Genomic DNA, 20,649 nt, shown 5'->3' with positions numbered 1-20,649 from the left:
ATACCGCAAAATCAAACTCCGTATCGGATTATTCAGCTGGCGCAGGGCACCCGCTAGACGCCACTGCGACTAAAATACTTCTCGATACGACGACCTAAATTTTCAGGAAAACATAGTTTGCCCCTTTTGGATTGATCCATGCTTCGTATACGTATGCATGTTACGACGGATGTTGGTGCGTACGTCAAAAACGACCCCGCCAAAAGAGTCCGGGCGTTCCGTGCAGAGCCTGAGCCTATCAGCGAAATAAAAAGCATCGGGTTCTTGAACTTGGCTCATTTATCGTACCAAGTGTATATATTTTGAGACATGTATGCAGCAGTGGATGTCACCTTATCACGGCATATAGTAGATCCAGGAACCCGGTACGACTAGGAGATTACACCAAAAGCCAGACTAGGGGCGCATGGCTTGCGCTATGGCGCGACTGTGGCTTTGTGAAATACGTCCGTATCGCCACCAGCTGATGTGGAAACTATCGTAAAATCTATGGCTCCCTGAACCTTCAGTTCTCATTTCTGATAAGCAGTGTTCACTTTTGACCGATCCGCCTCCTTGCCAGATTCACATCGCAGTCCTTGCACCATGCATCGAGCGGCGTCACTCGTCCCAAAGATCCTATTGGGAATACTGTCCCTCTGCATTCTCTATCAAGTTTACTGGTTAGAGCCAGAACCAGTTGCATTGCAGCAGAGCGACATTTCCAAATCGACATGGTTCCAAGATGTGCAAAAGGCACAACCACAAGACGCCCAGGGTATGAAGACTTGAGAGCAATTATAACTACAGAATTACAACTGACAATCTATCAGCATCAATTAGTGCCACTCTGGCAGCATCCGATGTGTTCACTCCTTCACCATCGAGCACACTTACTCTTTCACTATCCGCTACATCCGCTCCTTTAGTCTCCAGTACATCCGCTTCATCTGCTTCTAGTACCCCTACTCCATCGCTCGACCTCAGCAAAACGCACATCTCCTACGGCCACACACAATGCATGCCAGATTTCGACAAGCACTGGAAGGGACAAGCAGTCATACGCAAAGAATCATGCGCAAAGCACGCCCCCTTTGAAACCAAAGAGACCCGCCGAGTCGCCCTCGCCTCTATCACAACTGGCAAAAAAGTAGAAGCCTACCAACGCGCAGTCCAATCCCACATGCTCCACGCCGCCGTTCACGACACCTCCGCCCACATCCTCTGCGAAGACCTCGCCGACGGCGCCTGGAACAAAATCGCCTTCCTCCTCCACCTCGTCCAAAACGAGCTGCTCAAGCCCAACCACACCCGCTTAGAATGGATCCTCTGGATCGACCGTGACGCCATAATCATGGACCCGTGCCGTCCCCTCTCGAGCTTCCTCCCCCCAGACACCCCCGAATACGCAAACGTCAATCTCATCGTCAATCGCGACGCCGGCGACCTAAACGCCGGCTTGTTCCTCTTCAAAGTAAACGAGTGGTCCGCCAAACTCTTCAGCACAATCCTCGGATACCGATACTACCGTCCCAACGACCGTCTACCCTCTGCAGAACAAACAGCCATGTCGCGGCTCCTCAGCGAGCCCGGGTGGTCTGAAAAAGCAGCCTGGGTCCCCTGGTACTGGTTCAATGCGTACCCAGCGCCCAACAACAGCATTGTCGATTTCGCAGCGGGCGCGCAGCCTGCAAGTCTAAAATGGTTTCAAGCCCGCAAGGGACACTTTGTCGTGCACTTTGCGGGCGACGATGGCAGAAGCGCGCGCATGCTCGAGTGGGAGGATGTCATTGAAACCATGGATGTGTGGAGGGAGGGCACTGCGAAGGTAGATGTCACGGCAGAGGTTAAGAGGTATTGGGATGCGTTTAGGAGCGGCGCACTGAAATTGTGGCAGAAGACGGGGGATCCGAGGGATAAGGCGAAGGAGGCGAAGGAGGAGGAGGAGCGGAAGAAGAAGGAGATGATGAGGGTTAAGGAGATGGAGGAGTTGGAGGAGGCGAAGAAGGCGCTTGAATTGAAGGTTGTGGAGGATGTTACGGAGGTTCGGCAGGGGGAACGGCTGGAGATTGATGAGTCGGCGGATCCGGGGGGTTTCCGCAGGCCGTATGAGGAGGTTGCTGATGGGAGCGCCGACGATGACGTCGAGCTTTCCTAGGTGTCGCGTTACTTTCTACTTTTCTTGTTCTTTCTCATGTTTGGCAGCTCGTATGCCCTTTTTTTTCTTTCTTTTTTTCCCGAGTTGAGACGATGTACCGGACCACGAAGGGAAATCCTGCCTTGGGTATCAGGCGTTTCCCCCCTTTTTTCTTACGCTTTTACTTTACGATATCCAATTAGACTTCAGTTTTATTCTGGTAATCAACGAGATACTTGGTAGGGCTGATTTGTGGCTTCGCCCCGTTGTTTTAGGATGCTTTTTAGTACACTGGTCGCTGGGTCGTTGGCGCCACGCTTCTGCAAGGGGGGATGGCGGGTTTGTCCACGTTCGTTCTGGACCATCGCCCCGTCCTTTTTTGGTCGTTTTCCTTTGTTGTCATTTCTTGCTCCTGTTATACGGTTATGCGAAACGGTTATGAGGCGTGCGCAAAGTATCGTTTGAAACGCAAGTCTTGTTTATGTCACATGTAGTGATTGATTTTTTAATTTTCAAAGCTAAATCGCATGTTCAGAGCTACTCAGCTTACCCAGATCCGAACTTTGGAGATTCATCAATGAGACTGTTTCATTGAGACGAATGGTTTCTCGCCATGTATCCAATGTCGTCTTGAAATCATACGCCTCCACTGGCACGCGTAGGCTGGTACTCGAAGGCGCGTATTTGAATGCTCGAGATCGAAAAAACAACTGCCGTGTGGCAGAATTTACTCAATCTAATACATGGAAATGCATTTCTTCGATGAAAGACTCTCTCAGAAGTCGATATAAGAGCCCACTTAGCACTGCGTGAGCGAAAGCAAATGCACATGTGAGCTCGCTGTCGAATACCTGATCAATATCTACAGTTCATAGAAAACCTCGTAACATACTTTCACCATACCCGTTTGACTATCAAGATGAATTTCTCCCATGAATTTACCCAATACGATCTTGGTTTTGAGATCCCCGTAAGAGCTATCGAAAATTAAAGGTGATTCGATATTGGATTTTCCTGTAACGTGCACTATGATTGCTTTCATGGCTGTATAATGACTTGCATCGATCCCACAATTAATAGGTAACGCATTTGTATACTTGATGATTGAGAAAATAGAAGATTAAGCTAAGGTCGTCTTGTTACAAATGAGGAAAGACCTGTGACCACGTCGGTGTCTTATACACGCCTCGTGGCACTTCCCTTATACTCACAAAAGCCTCTATCACTATATATGCCCTGCTGACAATATAACTCACACCACACAAAACACAGAGAGTCGTAATGAACACCGTACGAAGAATGCTCAATGTCCGCTGGTTGTAGGTGTTCCAGATCCTGTCTATGAGAGGGAAAACATGGGCTAAGAGATTGGTCACCAGCCAAAAAGCGGCACAGAATGTTACCCATACCGAGCTCATGCCCCAAAACAGTTGCTCCAGTGGAGTGGGGAAGAAATAATTTCATGCCGCTACGTGTATGCCGCCGTATGCCATCGACGCACCCCAAAGTACCATTCCCATGACGAGGGATTGGGTGCGTCGGAGTAAACCATCGTTGGGCCAGTCGATGGCGTATGGTTGTACCAGTTCTGTTACTTCAGGCACTTTGTATGTAGGCTTTGCGCATTCACTCTCGGATACTGGGTGAAAATGGTCTTGAAGAACTGGATATAGCCGAATAGCTTCTTCTGCAAGCCTTTGCAGCTCAGACGTAGCTTCTATCGGAGAGTTGCATGATGCTGCCTCGGCTTCTTGGTTCGCAATCCGGATATCGGGCCGTGGCCGCAATCTACTAGCAGTAGAGAGGCGGGTTGTATTCAAACTTTGCCTGTCGCCACACGTACCGGTTGGTACATTTTCGTTTTCAACGTAAGCCAGCTTTGCCAGTTCGGGAGTGGCTGATCTGAAGAAAGCGAGCTTGCTTTGTGGTTGCTTCCCACCCATTCGGCTTGCCATGTGCATGTAGGCGATCAAAGGCATCCAGTCTCCCTTTAAGATGGTTGGGGAGGTTACTTGACGAGGTTTGTGCCACCATAAGATGTACATGACGAGCGCACAAACAACATGGGCGACGACGTGTACTTCGAGCAAGGTGGTTGGCAGTCCGATGGCAGTGCGACTGATAACTTGGACGATCATCCATCCTGCTTGGATGCACACAAGGAGTTTTGCAAGACCGTCTGCTTTGTTCTTGTCTTTGATATCGTCGAGTGATATCTCTACAACATGTCCGCACTTGGTGAGTAGTGCGACACCTTTCGCCGTTAAGGTGAGGCGCGTCAGATCGTTGAACAACGTTGAATGTCGACGGTTGGTACTGTCTAGCTCGATGGCGAAACTACCCATACTAGCGTAAAATCCATGTGTGATAGTCCATGGGGTTTTTGGGCGCCCCAGATGAGTTTCAGTCACTATTGTATTCTGGTACTGGTTAGCAATGCTGGTATCTAATGATCAACGAGCTAACCTTGTCACAAGTCTCATTGGTGTCCTGCTGCTGACTTGTTACATTTGCTATCTCAACACATAGCTGTCTTGCAGAAGCCAGCTTTCTCCAGGCGGTGTATAGTATCAACTCAGGTGCAAATAGGCCGAGGACACACCATTGCAATTCCCTCAGTAGCACTCGATAGTTGCTTTCGCCTTTGCGCGGTATGTTTAGGTGAACGGCTGAGTAAACACACAGCCCAAGCGTGGCAAAACAGCTAATAAGCAGAGAAATCGTATCCCGCTCATTATCTTCTTGAACAAAGCCTACAGTATCTGTGACGTTGACTTTGTTCCCGCTGATGGCAGTGACTTTTTGGACAAGGAAGAGGACAGAGCTGCACGATGCTAAGGACATAGTCTGGATAGATTAGTGTAAAAGGTGTAGATGAAAGTGGACCTAAGTTGACGGGTAGTCCCGCTTGAACTATCATCAAGCCATCATCCATCTGCAGTGTGCCGCTGTAGGTTGTGCTAGTGTAACTGGGCGGCAAAATAGACGTAGGATCGAAGCCGTGTATCAGATATAAGGCCTATGAAGGATTTCGCGTACTGAAGCACACATCCCGCGACAGTGTAGCAGATGATGATAGTTGGTAATGATTTTGGTCAAAAACAACACTGCAAGTATTACTACGCCACAGGACCATGAAACATGCAGTGCAATGCACTTCGGCATCTGATCCAATCCTGTACGTAGATTCACCCACTCTCTGTAAGGTACGCTCGGCCTTGGCTGCATGCTCAAGATCGGCTGAAAGCCATGCACGTCAAGAGTTAACCTCGGCTTGTTGATTGGACGGTCGGCATGAACCTGAGCATGAAGGAGTGGGAGGATTCAGCACCATGTGGGTGTTGGGCGCTTGAAGTTGATCCGTGCACTGACCTTCCCGTTCTTGCACTGGAGCGCGTACGCTTCCACTTTCCCAACCGACTTGATCTCTTCAAACCAGAACTCTATCGAACCGTAAGATGGATATTCGTTCTCGAAAGTCCGCCTCAACAGTGACAGTGGTTGCAGAAAACGCAGTAGGTAAAAGATCACCAGGAGCATCAACTTTGAGACTGACACCCGCCAGGCTGACCCACGTGATCGAATGAAGAGCAAAGAGCGTACATCACTATTGACATGGGATGAGATACGTACGACAACCACTTGAAATATTGTTACGAATAGCTAACAGTCTTCATAGCCGACTGGTACCAGTACGTACTTTGATATATCATCTATCCTAATCATGACCTTACCAAGACAAGGGACAATGAGTATATTTTGTCTAGTTATAGGTACGTGTTCAAGTATCATATTAGCATATTCTTCAGTAACTGAAAGGGAATTCAGGGAAGTATCCCGGTCTTACCAACGATCTTTGGGAAGTATTCTCGGCATTCATAACGAAACAGGTAGGGCTGTGCTCGACCGGCCGAGAAGAACATAATTAAAACATCGTCTAGTCAATATATTCTCGCATATAATAGGGTCTATCATCTTCTTTACTCTACCCATGCCCATTTACTGGTCTTTGCAACCAAGATACGCCACGGCAACTACAGCAGATGTCGTTGTCTTCTCGACATTCTTCTTTGGTGTTGCTATGTGTTTTGCATTGTCGGCCATGTAGGTATTCTCGAATACCTGCCTTGTAATACCTGGGTATTCACGTGCAACACAGCTTCCACATCTTCAACAACCACAGCCAGAGTGTCCACATATTTGGAAACCAACTCGATTACGTAAAAACATCTGATCTATCATTGGCAACCGACAGCTCATTTGAACAGCTAGGTATTGTTATCTTGATGTGGAGCTCCACAATTCCTTGCGTTTATTACGGCTTCTACTGCACACCACATCTACAAAAGACCTATTACACCCTTGTATCAGTCTTAGCGGCCGGTTGCGTGTACGCAACTCTTCACCCTGCTTTCCGTCGTCCAAAATATCGCCCATACCGTGCAGCCATGTATGCGGGCCTTGGGCTATCGTTCATTATTCCCATCGTTCATGGAATCACGATATTTGGTTGAATGAGTCTGGACTGGATGGCATTGATGACGACATTCAACCTTACTGGTGGGGCCCTGTACGCTATGAGGGTGAGTAACTGAATCCGAAATAATTCAGTTCTGCCGTGAGAGTATGAAGCTGATGAAGAATAGATTCCTGAGAAGTGGTATCCTTATCGATTTGACGTGTGGGGCGCAAGCCACCAGATTATGCATTGCTTGGTTGTATGCGCAGGCATTGCCCATTTATATGGTCTCTTGAGGGCATTTGACCATATACACGGACACGGAGATGCTTACAGCGTATGAACCGGACGAACCTGACTCGCCCGCAAGAAGATCTTATCTCGTAAAATACAATATTACATACGTAACGTGCAAATGTTACGTTATCAGCGGAGAAAGTGACACCATGCATCATGGCATTAATGCACGGCTGGGACTAAAATACGGAACTCTTGGTTGGAACATGAGTATTTAGGCATAGCATTTGAACATCGCACTAGGTTGAAATTTGTGAACCAAACCTCCATATTCTAGACCTTCTTTTGCAAGGTCAAGGGTACGAGGACTAGCGGACCGTGTCGTACCGTTGCCGCACGTAAACCAAAGTCGTCATGTTTCCCGAGTCCACTTTGAGCATAGACCGAGAAATCGCGGGACATAGACAGAATCTCCTGCGTATTCATGCCAGGATGACCCCGCGTCGAGTACTAGTCTCTTGTAGCGCCAGGTCGCTGCGTTTAGTCAGTTTGACTTTGTTATCGCGACACCGCCTCAAGCGCGGCCTTTCATCTCGCACGACCACGGTAATCGACATGTCTAAACAACTAGCTACATATTCCTACACCTATAATCTGACGAGGCGAAAAGATGAGACATCGCCCATAGCTTACGCCGCAATATACCTCGGTATCTTTCGGATCCACATAGCCATGCATGTAGTTAGTCCAGAGTGGAGCAAAAATGCCATTTCACCGCGTATACCACCGTCGTTAACCCCAGCAAGATGGCATCTTGCATTTAATCAATCCTAGCCGCATTCCACACCTTCCTTCTTCCCCGCCACATCTCTTTCCCCTGGTTTACATCACATTTCGCATCGGCACCTTTACCCTTAATAAAACTCTATCTGAACCGCAAGCCATGTCTCGCCCAATCGAAATCATCGCCTTCGTGCAACCCAAAGCCGGAAAAGCAGACAGAGTGCGTTCCGCCTACTCGGAAAGCCTAGCCGTTACCGAATCTTGACATTATTAACATGATATTGCAATGAATAGGTCCAGGAAATCCTCACCGAAGCCGCGCAAATCGTAAAGGAAACTGAACCTGGCATTCTGCGCTACCATCTCCACCGCGAAATCAAAGGCGACAAACCAAGGTTTGTCATGCTGGAGAAGTATGTCATCCTATTTCCATTGCCTCACCATCTCAATTCTTGTTCTTTCATTTCGGCATTTCACCGCTACTCTCCAAAGTGCACACGCTTCACACGTCCAAGCTAACGATGTCTGCGCCAACAACAGATACGAGAACCAAGCCGCACTCGACTTTCACGTAAAAAGCGACATCGGTGTTCGAGTAGGCAAGGCGTTCAAAGAAGAAGATTTGGTCGAGAGTCCAATGAAGATTATTTTTGTGAAGAGCGTTGGAGGTTACGCTAGCAAGTTGTAAATTGCAAAAAACAACATCATGCCGGAGATGTTTAATCAAGTGTTACTGAAGCAAGCGATGGCACAATATTTTGAATGAACATCATTGATTTTGAGATTCAAAAAGATGAAAAGAAGTGAATATTCTACTCGATGTGGTCAATTGGTAAAATATCTACGGAGAAAAGAAGGATGTTGGTAAAAGTGCCTGATCAAGAAAAAAAAGGCACGATAACAATGAACCTCCGAAGCGTCATTCGACAACTTGGCACATCCCCTACTCTTGGCCCTGGCCTTAATTCCCGCCATACCAATAATCCCCGAAGAACTCCACACCCTGGCCTGTCCGGTTAGACGGCGGCTGCGGCCACTTACTCAGCGTCGTTTCACTGCCCGTAAGAGAAAACTTGACGCTAGCAAGCGGCGCAGTATCAATCTGCAACTCGTAGTTTCCAGGATACAAGACCTTGTTGCCGGACTCATCCACACGCGCAAGAGACGCAAGCGTGAGGTTGAGCGAAGCGGTGGAAGAAGAGCCAGCTGCGATGTTGAAGAGGCGGTCGTAGGCGACGAGAGATTTCTTGGGGTAGGGCTTGGGGCCGAAGGAGCCGGCGAGGAAGCCGAGAGTGACGTAGTCGGATGCTGTCTTTCCTGTGTTGTGGACATTGACGGTGATGCCGGTGAAGGGGCAGCGTTCGAGGAAGCCGCCGGTGCCGTTGCAGCCTTTGACAAGATCGGAGATGGCGTAGGTCTGCTTGGGCTGGTTGCTGATGCTAGCGGAGAAGTTGGTGTAGTGCAGACCGTAGCCGAACTCGAAGATGGGCTTGCCGGTGTACCACTTGTAGGTACGGCCAGGGTTCTTGTCGCTTGGGCGCATGGTCATGTCTGTCATTGGTACCTCGGAGACGTATTTAGATGGATACTGTGTTTGTGGGAGACGTCCTGCAGGAGCAGCTTTTCCAGTGAGGATGTTGACGATGGCAGTGCCACCATCTTGACCGGGGTATCCAGCCCACAGGACAGCAGAGATCTTGGGGTTCCTGATGAGTGGGGAGGTATCGATCTGACCACCTCCCATGATGACTACGATAATAGGCTTTCCAGTGTCGGCGAGCTGGCCAATGACATCAAGCTGGCTACCTGTCAAGGTCAAGAAAGAGCGGTCACGATCTTCGGATTCAATGCCATTGTCCATTCCGCCGACCCAAATGTGGACGTCACTGGTGGTGATGACGCCAGAGAGGGAAGGCCAGTTGGCTGTAGTAGGATCTCCAGCACCACCTGGAAGGCCACCTGCATATTTGACGTTAACACCAAGCTTTTGAAGGGCCATGTATGGACTAGTCAAGAATTTGGCGACTCCGTAGTAGTTGCCCTGCATTTGCGAAGTGGCGTTGGCCCAGTCACCGTAGATACCAATGTTCTTCGAGCCGAAGTTGATTGGGAGAACGCCGTCATTCTTCAGCAGAACAATGCCCTCCTCAGCAGCTTTGAGTGCGAGTGCCTGGGAAGCGCTAGTCGCTACCGCATCAAAGCCGAGCTGGCGATAGGGCTGCTTCTCAGGTGCATCAAAGTAACCAAGTTTGATGAGAGAAGAATATTGGCGAACGAGGGCTTTATCAAGGGCAGTCTCATTTGTGAGACCCTGCTTGACAGCTCCAGGTAAATGAGACTTCATGTAAGTACCGCAATCAAGATCAGTACCCGCATTCAAAGAGTCGGCAGCAGCGCCCTCACGAGACGAAGACCATTGGTGGGGCAAGTACACGTTCTGGATAGAGTCACAGTCAGATGTGACCCAGTGCTCATCACTGGACCAGCCCCAGTGCTCGCGGAGAACTGTCTGCAGCAGGTAGGGGTCGGCACATGGTGGCGCACCGTTGACGGCGTCTGGGGTAGCATTAGTCACAAGCTCATTTGGATTACTAGTTTCCACAACTTACTGTAAGAACACATAAAGGCACCAACATTGGCCTGGACACAAGCCTCGAATGGAGCTAGGTAGTACTCCACAAGGTCTTGCTGTGAAATCTGAACATCATTCTGGTAGCGGAGGTTGCCGTTCCAGTTTTCGATATCGTAACCAGCATAGTGCTTGCAGGTAGCAACCACACGCCTGTATGGATCCGTTTCGTTACCTTGGAGTCCGTGGATCAAAGCCTTAACGTAAGAACTAAGGTGGTACGAATCTTCTCCGGGAGTCTCCTGTCCACGACCCCATCGAGGGTCACGGAAGGGGTTGATGTTGGGCGTCCAGAAGTCGAGACCCGTTCTGTTGGCATTGTTAAAAGCCCGCGCCTCGGTAGAAATAACCTTTGCAACCTCGGTAATCAGGTCGTCGTCGAAGGCAGCACCCATCAAGATAGGCTGGGGGAATGAGGTCGAGTAGCTGTAGTCACCTTGCTTGGCGAAGCTAGTAAATGGACCAGCAATGCCGTGAAGTCCCTCGTTCCACCATTGGTAAGGTGGGATACCGAGACGGGCAACGCCAGGCGCAGTGTTAGAAGTAGCATTGATCTTTTCCTCGAGCGTGTACAGTGCTACAAGAGACTTTGCACGAGCGAGCGTAGCTGATATCTGTCAGTAGGAAAAAGACTAGTAATATTTTATGAAGGCGACGCACATGCTGAAGGGTCGCAAATGGTCACATTTTTCAGTGGTCCATTCTTGCAATCCGGGAAGTTACCCTGGGCGAGCACTCCAGTTGTAAGAAGTAACAATGACAAGGGACGGGGCGAGATAAACATGATGTCGACGGTCTGAACAAAGATTCAGATGGTATTCAATCCAGATGCCTACTAGCTTGTATCTTATACAAGTGTAAATAGCCGTAGTGCTGACCCTTCAGCAGGACACGGTAAGTAGCGACATCATACCACGATGTCTACACGTCATGCCCATGTCGACTGGGTGGTCCTGTTCTAGGTGCAGTTCCACTTTTGTGCGGCGTTGGGCCAGTATGACGACCGAAGCAACTCTGGAATGCTTATTCTGGAGGGATGCGGTAGCCAAGCCTTGAGCCGACCCGCGTGCGGAGCCCCACGCTACCTGCACTGCCGAGTGAGGGGTTCACGCTAGATGAGGTTTCTTGTTATTCCATTTGCTGTGTATTCTGCCTGAATGGTGCTCTTTCGTCCGAGGAGCGGAAAGTTGAGATTACATAAGTGGCGTTGATGCTTACATACTTACATGGACAACTAAATTATCGGGTTGTTTGCGGGAACAAGAAGCTAGCGAAATCATTGTCATTATTCAACAGTAGACAATCTGCGGGGAGGCGGGAGGGGGCGGAGATGAAAGGAGCATATGCTAATCTCAGTTTGGGATCATGGCATTCAATCACCAGCTACGACCTTGTCCGGTAGTCTGCCGCGTTTCGGCCGTTTGGTGGACAAACAAGATCCGATCCACATCCGTCATCTCATTGGCATCTTTAGATTTATGGACAGACATGCTATTGAAAATGTAAGCCTTAAGACCCCTGTATGTAAGCATACGCTAATCATGTATACGGATCGTCCGGTAGCCTTTCCTGTTTCGACGTAGTAGTAACAAGCCCCAATCACGACGGCCAGTCGGAGTTTTTGACGGTCATTGGCATGCCGTCGCGCGGTGAGGCTTCGAAAACAAATTCCTGATATGCTCTGTCTCCAAAGGTCAAATCAAGATTGTTCCATTCTGTCCTGGAGGTCTTGTTCGGCTTGAGATCTGCGCACGCAAAGTCAAAATCCCTCGCAGTTAACAAGAAGACAAGTGTTAGTTCATCCATCGCGAGTGTCTTGCCGATACAAGCACGAGGCCCACGTTCGAACGGGCGCCATGCAATCCGTGTATAGTCTTGGCGTATGAACCGCTCAGGATCGAATTTGAGGGGATCTACCAACAAGCTCATATTAGCACCGCCGTCATGTCTCCCAAGCAATACGGTACATATGCTACTAACCTTCGAAATGCTTCGGGTCCATATGCATGGCTAGCTGAACAGGACAAACCATTTTCCCCTTAGATGGCCATTGCTGACCTTGATAGGTGAGAGTGTCCATTCCTTCACGAGCAGTGTTACCTATCGGATAGAACCTGAGAATCTCTTTAATGACAGCAATCGTATAAACAAGATCGTTCATTTTGTATGGATTAGCCTTGAGAAGGTCGTATGTCGCATCGATGCCGGGAGCGAAGACATGGTCATGCTCTTCGCGCATCTTTTGAACTACTTCTGGATGCACACTCAGTAGCATGTGTCCAAAGCAGACCGTATCTGATGTTGTGCCGCTACCAGCGATAAGTAACGTCTTGACCTGAGTAATCGCATTTGTTAAGAACTCAGAGTCGAGCTCGGTTCTTTTGTTCTCTCCAGTACTTTGAAAATAATCTCTCAGCATAAGGTCCATAATACAAAGCCCTCGTTTCTGGGACAGGTCAAGGTCGCTATCTGAGATGATACTGGTATTAGTAATGAGGCTTTAGTCTGCAAGATGAGCCACCTACTTTTTACAAAATCGAATCTTTCTTTGATGAGTTCCGCCACTAGCGCGTCCAGTTTGCGCCTTTCGCGATCTCGCACTCTGTTGGCAAAGAAGTTGCCGATGTAGTTGAAAGATTCTCTTGATTTCATGGAAGCCCGAACCATGGCTTCGAAATGCTGCAAAGCAAGACTTCCCTTTGTCTGAGTGTCAAATGACCGTCCAGTCGCTGCTCTCGAGATAATATCAAATGTCAGATGATGAGCCAAATCTTCAAGCCGGAAAACCTTTCCCGATTTTGCTTTTTCTTGCAGAATGGATCGATACTTCATGACTTCGGTGGCGACAATCGGCCTCATCTCAGTGATGTTCGTAATGGAGAATGCCGGACTCATCATCTTGTGTAGATGCTTCCAGTGCGGTCCCTCCGCGCTGGCAATGTTACCTTTTCCAATAAGAGGGTCAGTCGTCCTTCTGACGGCTTCATGCTTGGGATGGCTCCGGGTAACGGTGAATTCCATGGCGACGTCAGGATCTATGACGACCAAATGGCTCCATGAGACCGGCCACAAGTCGAGATAGAAGATACCCGGCATATTGTACTTCTTTGCAATGGTTGTGACGACAACTTGATAGTGCGTGTCATTCGGTAGCATACCAAACATCTCGCCGAACAGCTTCAGGTGACCGAAGAGGAAGCTGTGAGGAGGCTTAGGCTATATGTGATGTTAGTTAACACACATACGCATCACATGCGCGACAATGATGTTTGACTAACGAGGTCTTTATAGGAGTGGCGAACCTGAATCAGTCGCATTACACCATATACGAGCGCCGCGATGGCGCTCGTAAAGGCTATTCTCGCCCATGAGAGGTCGTCGAGAGTCATTGCGAAAGATGATTAGGCGTGGCCAGTTGAGTAATAGGGGAGTAGAAGTAACGCCGTCGAGTGAGCAAACGTCATTGAGCACTCCCTCAACAATGATTCAGCATCCTGATCAGCAGGGCCCACTATTCGGCGTAGCGCTATCTATACCTAGATCCGTTAGAGTCGTAATTCAGCGCCAAATATGGTTAGTGCTGTAATTTTAATTCTGGCTACCTTCTCTCTTCTCGCCCTCTCCTTCCTCTTCTCTCTCGTCATCGTATTCCTATGTTTTTACTAATACTATGGAATGAAAGTAAAAAGAGAGCTACAAAGAGACTGGAGAGAATGGAGTGAAAGAAGCGCAATCTTCGCTTTTTGCTGGCTTATTAATGTAACATTATACATAATCAGTTAGTGTCTACTTTTGGCGGGGGAAATGACCTTTACTAGTTGAGTAGACATGGTCAGCCTATTTCTTGGGGAACCGGCATGAGCGGAGAACGCAGCAGTGTAACTCCTCAACAGTGTAACAATTCAGCAGTGTGACTCCTCAACAACGCCAACATTACGCACTGCTTATCTATAACAATTGAATAAATAGATATGAAGGAAGTTCACTTGGCAAGGCTTCAAATGTTAGAATTAGTTTGTAATCGGCTATCTCGGTTCTCCATGAGCGTGGATACTAGTAACATGGTGCTAATTGGCTGGGCGGACTTTCGTAGCGCTGGAATGGCCGGACACCTTCAGAGAAGCGAAACTGCCTCTCATGCAACCGATGAAACTGGAAAACAGCGGCCCCTCTAAGTAAGAGTATAGCTGAATAACTCCCTGTTTACTTCATAGGTACCTATAGCTCTAGTAAGTGTAGGTTAATATTTGAAATCTTAACTAAGGTATCGCATCATGAGCTATCTTTTCTTTAGCCGCCAGCTTCATCCTCTCATCCAGCAGCGACATCAGCACCCTATCTGTGCCCTTCTTCAACCACGAAGCGTCGTGTGCGAGCGCTATATGAGCCCCGTAGTCAGTTTCTAACGTCCGCAGCTTGGCCATAGTATCTCTAGCAGATGCAATGTCTGTGTGGAGAGACATGGGCTTCAAGTCGGGACCTTGAAACTGTGCAATATCTTGCACGCCATCGAGCAATTCCCTAGTTTGTTAGCAAATTTCCCGCGCATCTGGGTGTAACAAACCTCGAATGACAGCCTGAACTCAAACTTGGTTAGTCAACGCTGGCAGCTGTACTTATGAACAACTTACAATCGCTCCCAAGAACGACCCATTCGCCATTTTGCAATCTGGCGGCGGCAGCAAGATTGCCTGGCATGTGTCCTGGTGCATCCAAGATCCAAAAGCTACCGTCTCCGAAATAATCTAGAGCCTTTTCGAACGGTCCAAATTGTTTCCAATCGCCCTGTAGCTCTTCCCAGGTCTCGGTGGCGTGATCTGGGTCAAAGAAGCGCCCATCCCACTGCAGGTCGGAATTTTTCCAATGACCCGGCTGGCATGCTAATTTTGTGCCTGGACCAAAACACGCTTTGGCATTTGAAAAAACGTCGGAAATTGGTCGGCAGTGGTCCCAGTGAGCGTGACTGCTCGTTTGTTAGTCGATACATGTTTAGATGTTTCGATGAAGACGTTGTACCTGAAAAGAATGGTATCAATGTCTGTGGCTGCAACGCCTCGCTCGAACAACTGTTGTACAATGGTACGCTTTGGGCCAACATGGTTAATGTACTGCAGCATGTGCTTGTTGACCCAAGGTGTATAGCAGCTCCGGTCCTGTGACAAAGTTAGTAAAGGCCCGCAAATTCCAGTCTTCCCAGCACACTGACCTCATCTAAGCCCAAGTCCCAAAGTACATGTCTTTCCTTGTGCGCAATATAAAATGCCCAATTGTACATGCGAAAAGTCCCGCTCCCGCCAGCATGCATGCGGCTCAAATCAGCAACGAAACTACCGCCATCAAGTAGCGAGAGACTAACGAAAGCGTCTGTAGAGGGCAAATTAGATTTGTCTCGTACCATGATGCACGTAAATCTTGATTGGCGTGGTACAACAGACTAGATGACTCGTTGTTCTCACTATTCACATTTAACAGCGCGGATGCACTGAGCCGCTCCATTTCACAGCCTATAAGGGCCATTCTAAGTACATGTTCGAGACACATAAGTGGTACATATCCTTGCCCATCTACTTGCCGTGTGTGGATGTCGTGCTTTGCCCCACTAGTCGGGTGGTTGGTGAAGCGGGGTAGGTAGTCGGCTTCCACCCGGACTTCTTTCCGCCTTCATCCGAACATGTACCGAGATTGTCGCCTCCCCCAACTGTGATACGAGCTGATATCAAGGCATTTTTGTTGAACGATAGCAGGAATTACAGCTGCGTTACACTCCTAGCGACCGCGCCTTGTCTCGTTGCGATAATCAACATGTCAGCAACTCTCAAGCATCCAGCGCTTGGGGAAATCAAGGGAAACCAAAGAGATGGAGTCGCACAGTTCTTAGGTCTCAAGTACGCTTCGATAAAAGACCGATTTGCTCCGCCTGAGTTGGCGGGTAGTTATGGTCCTGGAAACACAGATGCCACCAAGTTTGGGTACGTACAACATACCTTTCCACCACCCAACAGCTGCTAAATCAATCCAGGCCTCCTCCAGTATCGCCAGCTGGCTCCATTCATGCAGAATTTAGCTTTATCCAACAGTCCCTGCCGTTACCAGAGGTTCCAGCACAGTCAGATCGTGAAGGTCTGAATCTTAACATTACTGTACCTACAGACAAAAGTGGTTCCATCGACCCAAATGCAAAGCTACCAGTCTACGTTTTCATCCATGGAGGTGGATTTGCAGTTGGAAGCGGCTGGTATCCGCAATATGACCCGGCTCCTATCGTGAAGATGTCCGTTAACATGAAGAAGCCTATAATCGGCGTCACTATCAAGTAGGTCTGGCTGATAGTAGTATAATGACTCCATGCTAAGCCAATCAGTTACCGATTGGGTGTAACGGGATTTCTGACATCAGCCGAATTACGAAAAGCTGGATACAAAGCAAACAACGGCCTTCATGACCAGCGTACTGCACTGCAGTGGGTTAGTAAATTCATAGGTGGCTTTGGTGGCGATCCCGACCAGATCACAGCGTGCGGAGAAAGTGCTGGAGGCGGTACGTTCAACAAACGGTGACCTTGAAAGCATGTCTGACTCTTACAGCATCTGTGATATACTTACTGGGCTCCAAAGAGCCATTGATGAAGCAAGGTCTTAGTACTGGGGGAACACCGCTCCTCGTTCTACCCATCCCAGAATCCGTGGCTGAGTCCGCCTACCAAAATGTCATTGAAGCATTTGGGCTCGCAGAACTGTCTCCAGAAGATCGCATCAAGGCTCTCTTGGCCTTGCCAGTCGACGATCTTTGGCAAAAGGCACCACCATCAGCGCCTATGATGCCTTCCATTGACAATAATACAGTACCTGGCTTCCCTGATTTCTCAACTGTTTCATCTCAAGAAGACAAGCCTAATTTCCTGCTGCCTGGCCGAAAATGGTGCAAAGCCTTAATGCTAGGAGACTCGAAGCTCGATGTAAGCTCTTGTGCAAGTTGTAAAGGAGCAAAAGCTAACGTTATCTAGGGCAATATCTTCGCATTCACCACGCTAGATGCCCGTAAGCCTGGCATTGCCCAAGCATTCATCAACTCTTGCAACAGAACATTGTCTGCCCAACCAGAAGTAGCTACAGAATTACTTGCAGCTTACAACATCACTGCCTCCACTTCAGACGACGAAGCAATCCTCGCCTTCGTACGCTTCGCGTCTGAAATTTGCTTTTACGCTGCCTCACGTGCATTTGCTCAGGGTTGGCCAAATACCCCCGAATCGAAACTCTTCCTTTATCACTTCAACGAGGGTATACCTTGGGAAGGTCGGTTCAAAGGCGAAGCCGGCCATATTCTCGACGTAACGTATCTGTTTCAAAATTTCAACGAACATTTGGATGATGCGCAACTTAAGGTAGCCAAGGAATACGGAGCAGACTTTATCAAATTCATCAATGGTGAGAACCCGTGGCCGCCGGTGCAGCAGGACAAGCTGAGCGCGAAGGTATATGGGCCGAGTGCCGACGGCGTGACAAGTAGGTGGGTGCCAGATGGTGCCCCCACAAAGATTGGGCGAGACGAACACGTATTGAAGATTGCAGAGAAGATTGGGTTCGACGCAGTACTAAAGGTTTTTTCTGACTATTTTCAAAATAAGTAGCTATACAGGAAGCCTGATGTTAGGTTAAACATGAAGTGGGTCAAACTAGAATAGACCACAATGTTTAGATAATCATAAACATCAAAAACATCCAACATAGAATCAGGAGAAAGACTTCCTGGTCCAGTAATTCCTCTTAATTCCCTCCCCCAACCGCCTCCAACGACGCATATGCTGGTGCAGGCACATCCTCACTAATATCCCCCCAAGCCGACCAATGCGTCCCAACCAACTTCCTCTGCTCCACCTCATCCGCAATCGCAATCGCCATATCCCCCACACTAATCCCCGTCAGTCGCCCCTCAAAGATATCCTTGCCCTCCTGTCGCTCCCCCAAAAGCACCATATCATCCACGCTAATCTCATATTTCCCTGTGCGCTTCCCCGGCCGATACAACGCAGGCGGTGACACAAAACTCCAGTTAAAATCTGTCCTCCCATCGAAGAACATGAACGAAGTACGCCCCGCTTTGATGAAATCGTTCGCATCGTCTTTGCTCTGGATGTGGCGCTCGTACTCTGCAATCGCGGCCAAATCTTCTTCCGAAGGTGGCGACGCCAGACGCGCAGTGCGGTATCGACGCAGCGCCGTGCCCATGATGCCGAGGCGCTCCTCCATGTACGCTATGTGAGCGAGGGATGTGGAGATTGCGCGGCGGTAGGCGAGGAAGAAGTCGGGGTGGTCGACGCAGGGGAGCGAGGTGCCGGGGACGTGGAGGGAGCCGGCGCCGCCGACGAAGAGAAAGTAGGAGGTTGGGTGCAGTTTGTGGGCGAGGATGATTTTGCGGACCGATTCTAGGAAGGGCACTGGAGGAAGTTCGTTAGTTTGTTTTTTGTTCTTTTTTTGTACGTGCGGTGTTTTTCACGTAAAGGCTTTAAGATAGGTGTACATGAGTGCAAGGAGATGTAGGGCAAAAGGAGAGAAACGTACTATATAATAATGCCCCTGCTCCTGCTGTATGAGGCCCAAATTCACATACGAGCGCATCGGCGTCTTTGAATGTTTCAGCAATCTTTTCGATCGGTGCTGCATCTATATCCACGGGTCGGGGGATGTAGCGCTCGTGCTTTCCTAGTTTTGCTGGGTTGCGCGATATTCCGATTACATTGTGACCTCGATTTATTAGTTCAACACAGAGGTACGAGCCACCAAAACCTGCAGGACCAATCACGGCAATTTTGAGGGGAGAAGAAGGAGGCATGGCTGGGTGAATGAAACAGTTGGTTTGGGTTTCTTTGGAGAAGATGGGAACTGGTGGATGTTTACAACGCAAAGCAGGATTCTATAATTACTGCCCTTGTAGTAGTACTCTGCATGGTTGTTACACAAATTCGTATCCCTGTCCAAACAGGATGACGCAACACTCAACAGCCGACGTAGTATTTGGCCAAGGCTGGTAAGTTGGGGATGCAGCGTTGGGGAAAGAGAGGGGTACATGTGGGGCAGCGTAGGCTGGGGTAAAGCCTAAACAGAACTAGGGTGCATGTAGACATCTACTACGGACTAAGGTTCGAAGAAAAGAACATATGGTTTGAGAAAACGTCATTTTGATAAACTTCGATATCATAGGCTGAGTGAGATTATTGGTGAAAAGAAAGGAACAAACGACTTTGGACATTATGACAGAAGACTATGCATTCATCGGTACTCTCACCAAGACCAGCAAACAAGGACGTGTATACGGAGAACATCTATTGACAACTATGCAACAGGTCTGGGTGCAATGGGTTACGCAATGGCATCCAATATACGCCTCAAAATGCCTGCAACCTCCACTTTCTACATCAACGACATCAACGCCTCATCCTGCACACGCTTTAAGTCCGAAAACTCTAGCCACGGTCCCATAGAAATCACCGCCTCAGCACGAGAAGCCGCCGAAAAAGCCAAATACCTCATCTCCATCGTACCGGACGGCTCAGACGTCAAAAAAGTATATCTCGACCCCGAAACTGGGGTCATCGCCGCGCGTAAGGATCAAGAACGAATAATGCTAGAATGCAGCACCATCGACGTGCAAACCACAAAAGAAGTCGGCGCAGCACTCCACCACGCAGGCCTAGGAACGTACATTGACGCCCCTGTATCCGGCGGCGTCCCCGCCGCCCAAGCAGGCACTCTAGCCCTCCTAATCGGCCATCCACCTCCCTCTTCCTCCACCTCCACCCCCTCCCTATCCGCCCGCCTCACTTCCATCCTCTCCATGCTGGGTCCCACATCAAAATCCTTCTACCTCCACACCCTCGGCGCAGGCCTAACCGCCAAAATCGCGAACAACTACCTCTCAGGCACCATCCTGCTCGCCACCGCCGAAGCCCTCGCCCTGGGAATCTCGCACGGCCTCGACCCCTCAGCCCTCTACTCCGTCATCAAATCCAGCACCGGCCAATCCTGGATGTGCGACCATGTGATGCCGGTGCCGAACGTGCAGACGGAGTACTGGGTCCCGAGTAATAGCGGTTACAAACCTGGGTTCAAGACGCAGATGATGGTTAAGGATTTGGGGCTTGGGGTCCAGAGTGCGAGGCAAGTGGGGACTGGGTGTAGTATGGCGGAGAAGGCGTTGGAGGTCTGGAGGCAGGCGGCTGAGGACGAGCGTTGCAAGGATAGAGATGGGAGTAGTATCTATTTGTTTGTTGGGGGGAAGTTGCCCGAGGGGCATGAGGATAGGGGGGTGAGGAGGGAGAATGGAACGTGGGAGTTTGGGGAGTAGTATTGTAAGAGGGGATGGGGGAGAGTTAGTAGTCAATTGGGACAAATGTCATATAGCTTGATTTCTGGGAATTGGATTAAT

At 49.1% G+C, this 20,649-nt stretch overlaps 10 protein-coding genes across 10 annotated transcripts; 5 read left to right on the top strand and 5 right to left on the bottom strand.

The window, feature by feature from the left end:
• Window positions 1-585: 585 nt before the first annotated feature.
• COCCADRAFT_28016 (glycosyltransferase family 34 protein) lies at window positions 586-2,137 on the top strand (the record flags this gene model as incomplete). The annotated part of the gene is made up of 2 exons (XM_007716271.1): window positions 586-757; window positions 813-2,137. 2 exons carry the CDS (start codon window positions 586-588, stop codon window positions 2,135-2,137), a joined length of 1,497 nt encoding a protein of 498 aa, XP_007714461.1.
• Window positions 2,138-3,255: 1,118 nt separating this feature from the next.
• COCCADRAFT_38653 (uncharacterized protein) lies at window positions 3,256-4,960 on the bottom strand (the record flags this gene model as incomplete). Its single annotated transcript, XM_007716286.1, has 3 exons — window positions 3,256-3,529; window positions 3,614-4,526; window positions 4,618-4,960. 3 exons carry the CDS (start codon window positions 4,958-4,960, stop codon window positions 3,256-3,258), a joined length of 1,530 nt encoding a protein of 509 aa, XP_007714476.1.
• Window positions 4,961-5,574: 614 nt separating this feature from the next.
• COCCADRAFT_38652 (uncharacterized protein) lies at window positions 5,575-6,918 on the top strand (the record flags this gene model as incomplete). Its single annotated transcript, XM_007716285.1, has 8 exons — window positions 5,575-5,631; window positions 5,855-5,889; window positions 5,945-6,006; window positions 6,058-6,220; window positions 6,276-6,336; window positions 6,385-6,587; window positions 6,636-6,699; window positions 6,763-6,918. The coding sequence occupies 8 exons, from the start codon at window positions 5,575-5,577 to the stop codon at window positions 6,916-6,918; spliced, it is 801 nt and encodes a 266-aa protein (XP_007714475.1).
• An 837-nt stretch (window positions 6,919-7,755) lies between these two features.
• COCCADRAFT_6856 (uncharacterized protein) lies at window positions 7,756-8,283 on the top strand (the record flags this gene model as incomplete). The annotated part of the gene is made up of 3 exons (XM_007716269.1): window positions 7,756-7,815; window positions 7,890-8,008; window positions 8,136-8,283. The coding sequence occupies 3 exons, from the start codon at window positions 7,756-7,758 to the stop codon at window positions 8,281-8,283; spliced, it is 327 nt and encodes a 108-aa protein (XP_007714459.1).
• Window positions 8,284-8,556: 273 nt separating this feature from the next.
• Window positions 8,557-11,008, bottom strand: COCCADRAFT_101820 (glycoside hydrolase family 3 protein; the record flags this gene model as incomplete). Its single annotated transcript, XM_007716284.1, has 3 exons — window positions 8,557-10,151; window positions 10,205-10,831; window positions 10,885-11,008. 3 exons carry the CDS (start codon window positions 11,006-11,008, stop codon window positions 8,557-8,559), a joined length of 2,346 nt encoding a protein of 781 aa, XP_007714474.1.
• An 815-nt stretch (window positions 11,009-11,823) lies between these two features.
• On the bottom strand, window positions 11,824-13,613 carry COCCADRAFT_101805 (uncharacterized protein; the record flags this gene model as incomplete). The annotated part of the gene is made up of 4 exons (XM_007716283.1): window positions 11,824-12,137; window positions 12,205-12,693; window positions 12,750-13,440; window positions 13,503-13,613. The coding sequence occupies 4 exons, from the start codon at window positions 13,611-13,613 to the stop codon at window positions 11,824-11,826; spliced, it is 1,605 nt and encodes a 534-aa protein (XP_007714473.1).
• An 870-nt stretch (window positions 13,614-14,483) lies between these two features.
• Window positions 14,484-15,622, bottom strand: COCCADRAFT_6853 (uncharacterized protein; the record flags this gene model as incomplete). The annotated part of the gene is made up of 5 exons (XM_007716268.1): window positions 14,484-14,745; window positions 14,789-14,801; window positions 14,856-15,187; window positions 15,241-15,377; window positions 15,431-15,622. The coding sequence occupies 5 exons, from the start codon at window positions 15,620-15,622 to the stop codon at window positions 14,484-14,486; spliced, it is 936 nt and encodes a 311-aa protein (XP_007714458.1).
• Window positions 15,623-16,026: 404 nt separating this feature from the next.
• COCCADRAFT_101836 (uncharacterized protein) lies at window positions 16,027-17,854 on the top strand (the record flags this gene model as incomplete). The annotated part of the gene is made up of 5 exons (XM_007716282.1): window positions 16,027-16,193; window positions 16,244-16,537; window positions 16,586-16,761; window positions 16,809-17,179; window positions 17,228-17,854. 5 exons carry the CDS (start codon window positions 16,027-16,029, stop codon window positions 17,852-17,854), a joined length of 1,635 nt encoding a protein of 544 aa, XP_007714472.1.
• Window positions 17,855-17,990: 136 nt separating this feature from the next.
• Window positions 17,991-19,056, bottom strand: COCCADRAFT_6851 (uncharacterized protein; the record flags this gene model as incomplete). The annotated part of the gene is made up of 2 exons (XM_007716267.1): window positions 17,991-18,661; window positions 18,786-19,056. The coding sequence occupies 2 exons, from the start codon at window positions 19,054-19,056 to the stop codon at window positions 17,991-17,993; spliced, it is 942 nt and encodes a 313-aa protein (XP_007714457.1).
• Window positions 19,057-19,614: 558 nt separating this feature from the next.
• On the top strand, window positions 19,615-20,568 carry COCCADRAFT_38644 (uncharacterized protein; the record flags this gene model as incomplete). The annotated part of the gene is made up of 1 exon (XM_007716281.1): window positions 19,615-20,568. The coding sequence occupies one exon, from the start codon at window positions 19,615-19,617 to the stop codon at window positions 20,566-20,568; it is 954 nt and encodes a 317-aa protein (XP_007714471.1).
• Between the last annotated feature and the right edge of the window lie 81 nt (window positions 20,569-20,649).

Source organism: Bipolaris zeicola, assembly GCF_000523435.1.
Source record: "Bipolaris zeicola 26-R-13 unplaced genomic scaffold scaffold_133, whole genome shotgun sequence".
NCBI lineage: Eukaryota > Fungi > Ascomycota > Dothideomycetes > Pleosporales > Pleosporaceae > Bipolaris > Bipolaris zeicola.
Note: the sequence above shows the minus strand (reverse complement) of the source record. Positions and strands in the feature narration are given on the sequence as shown.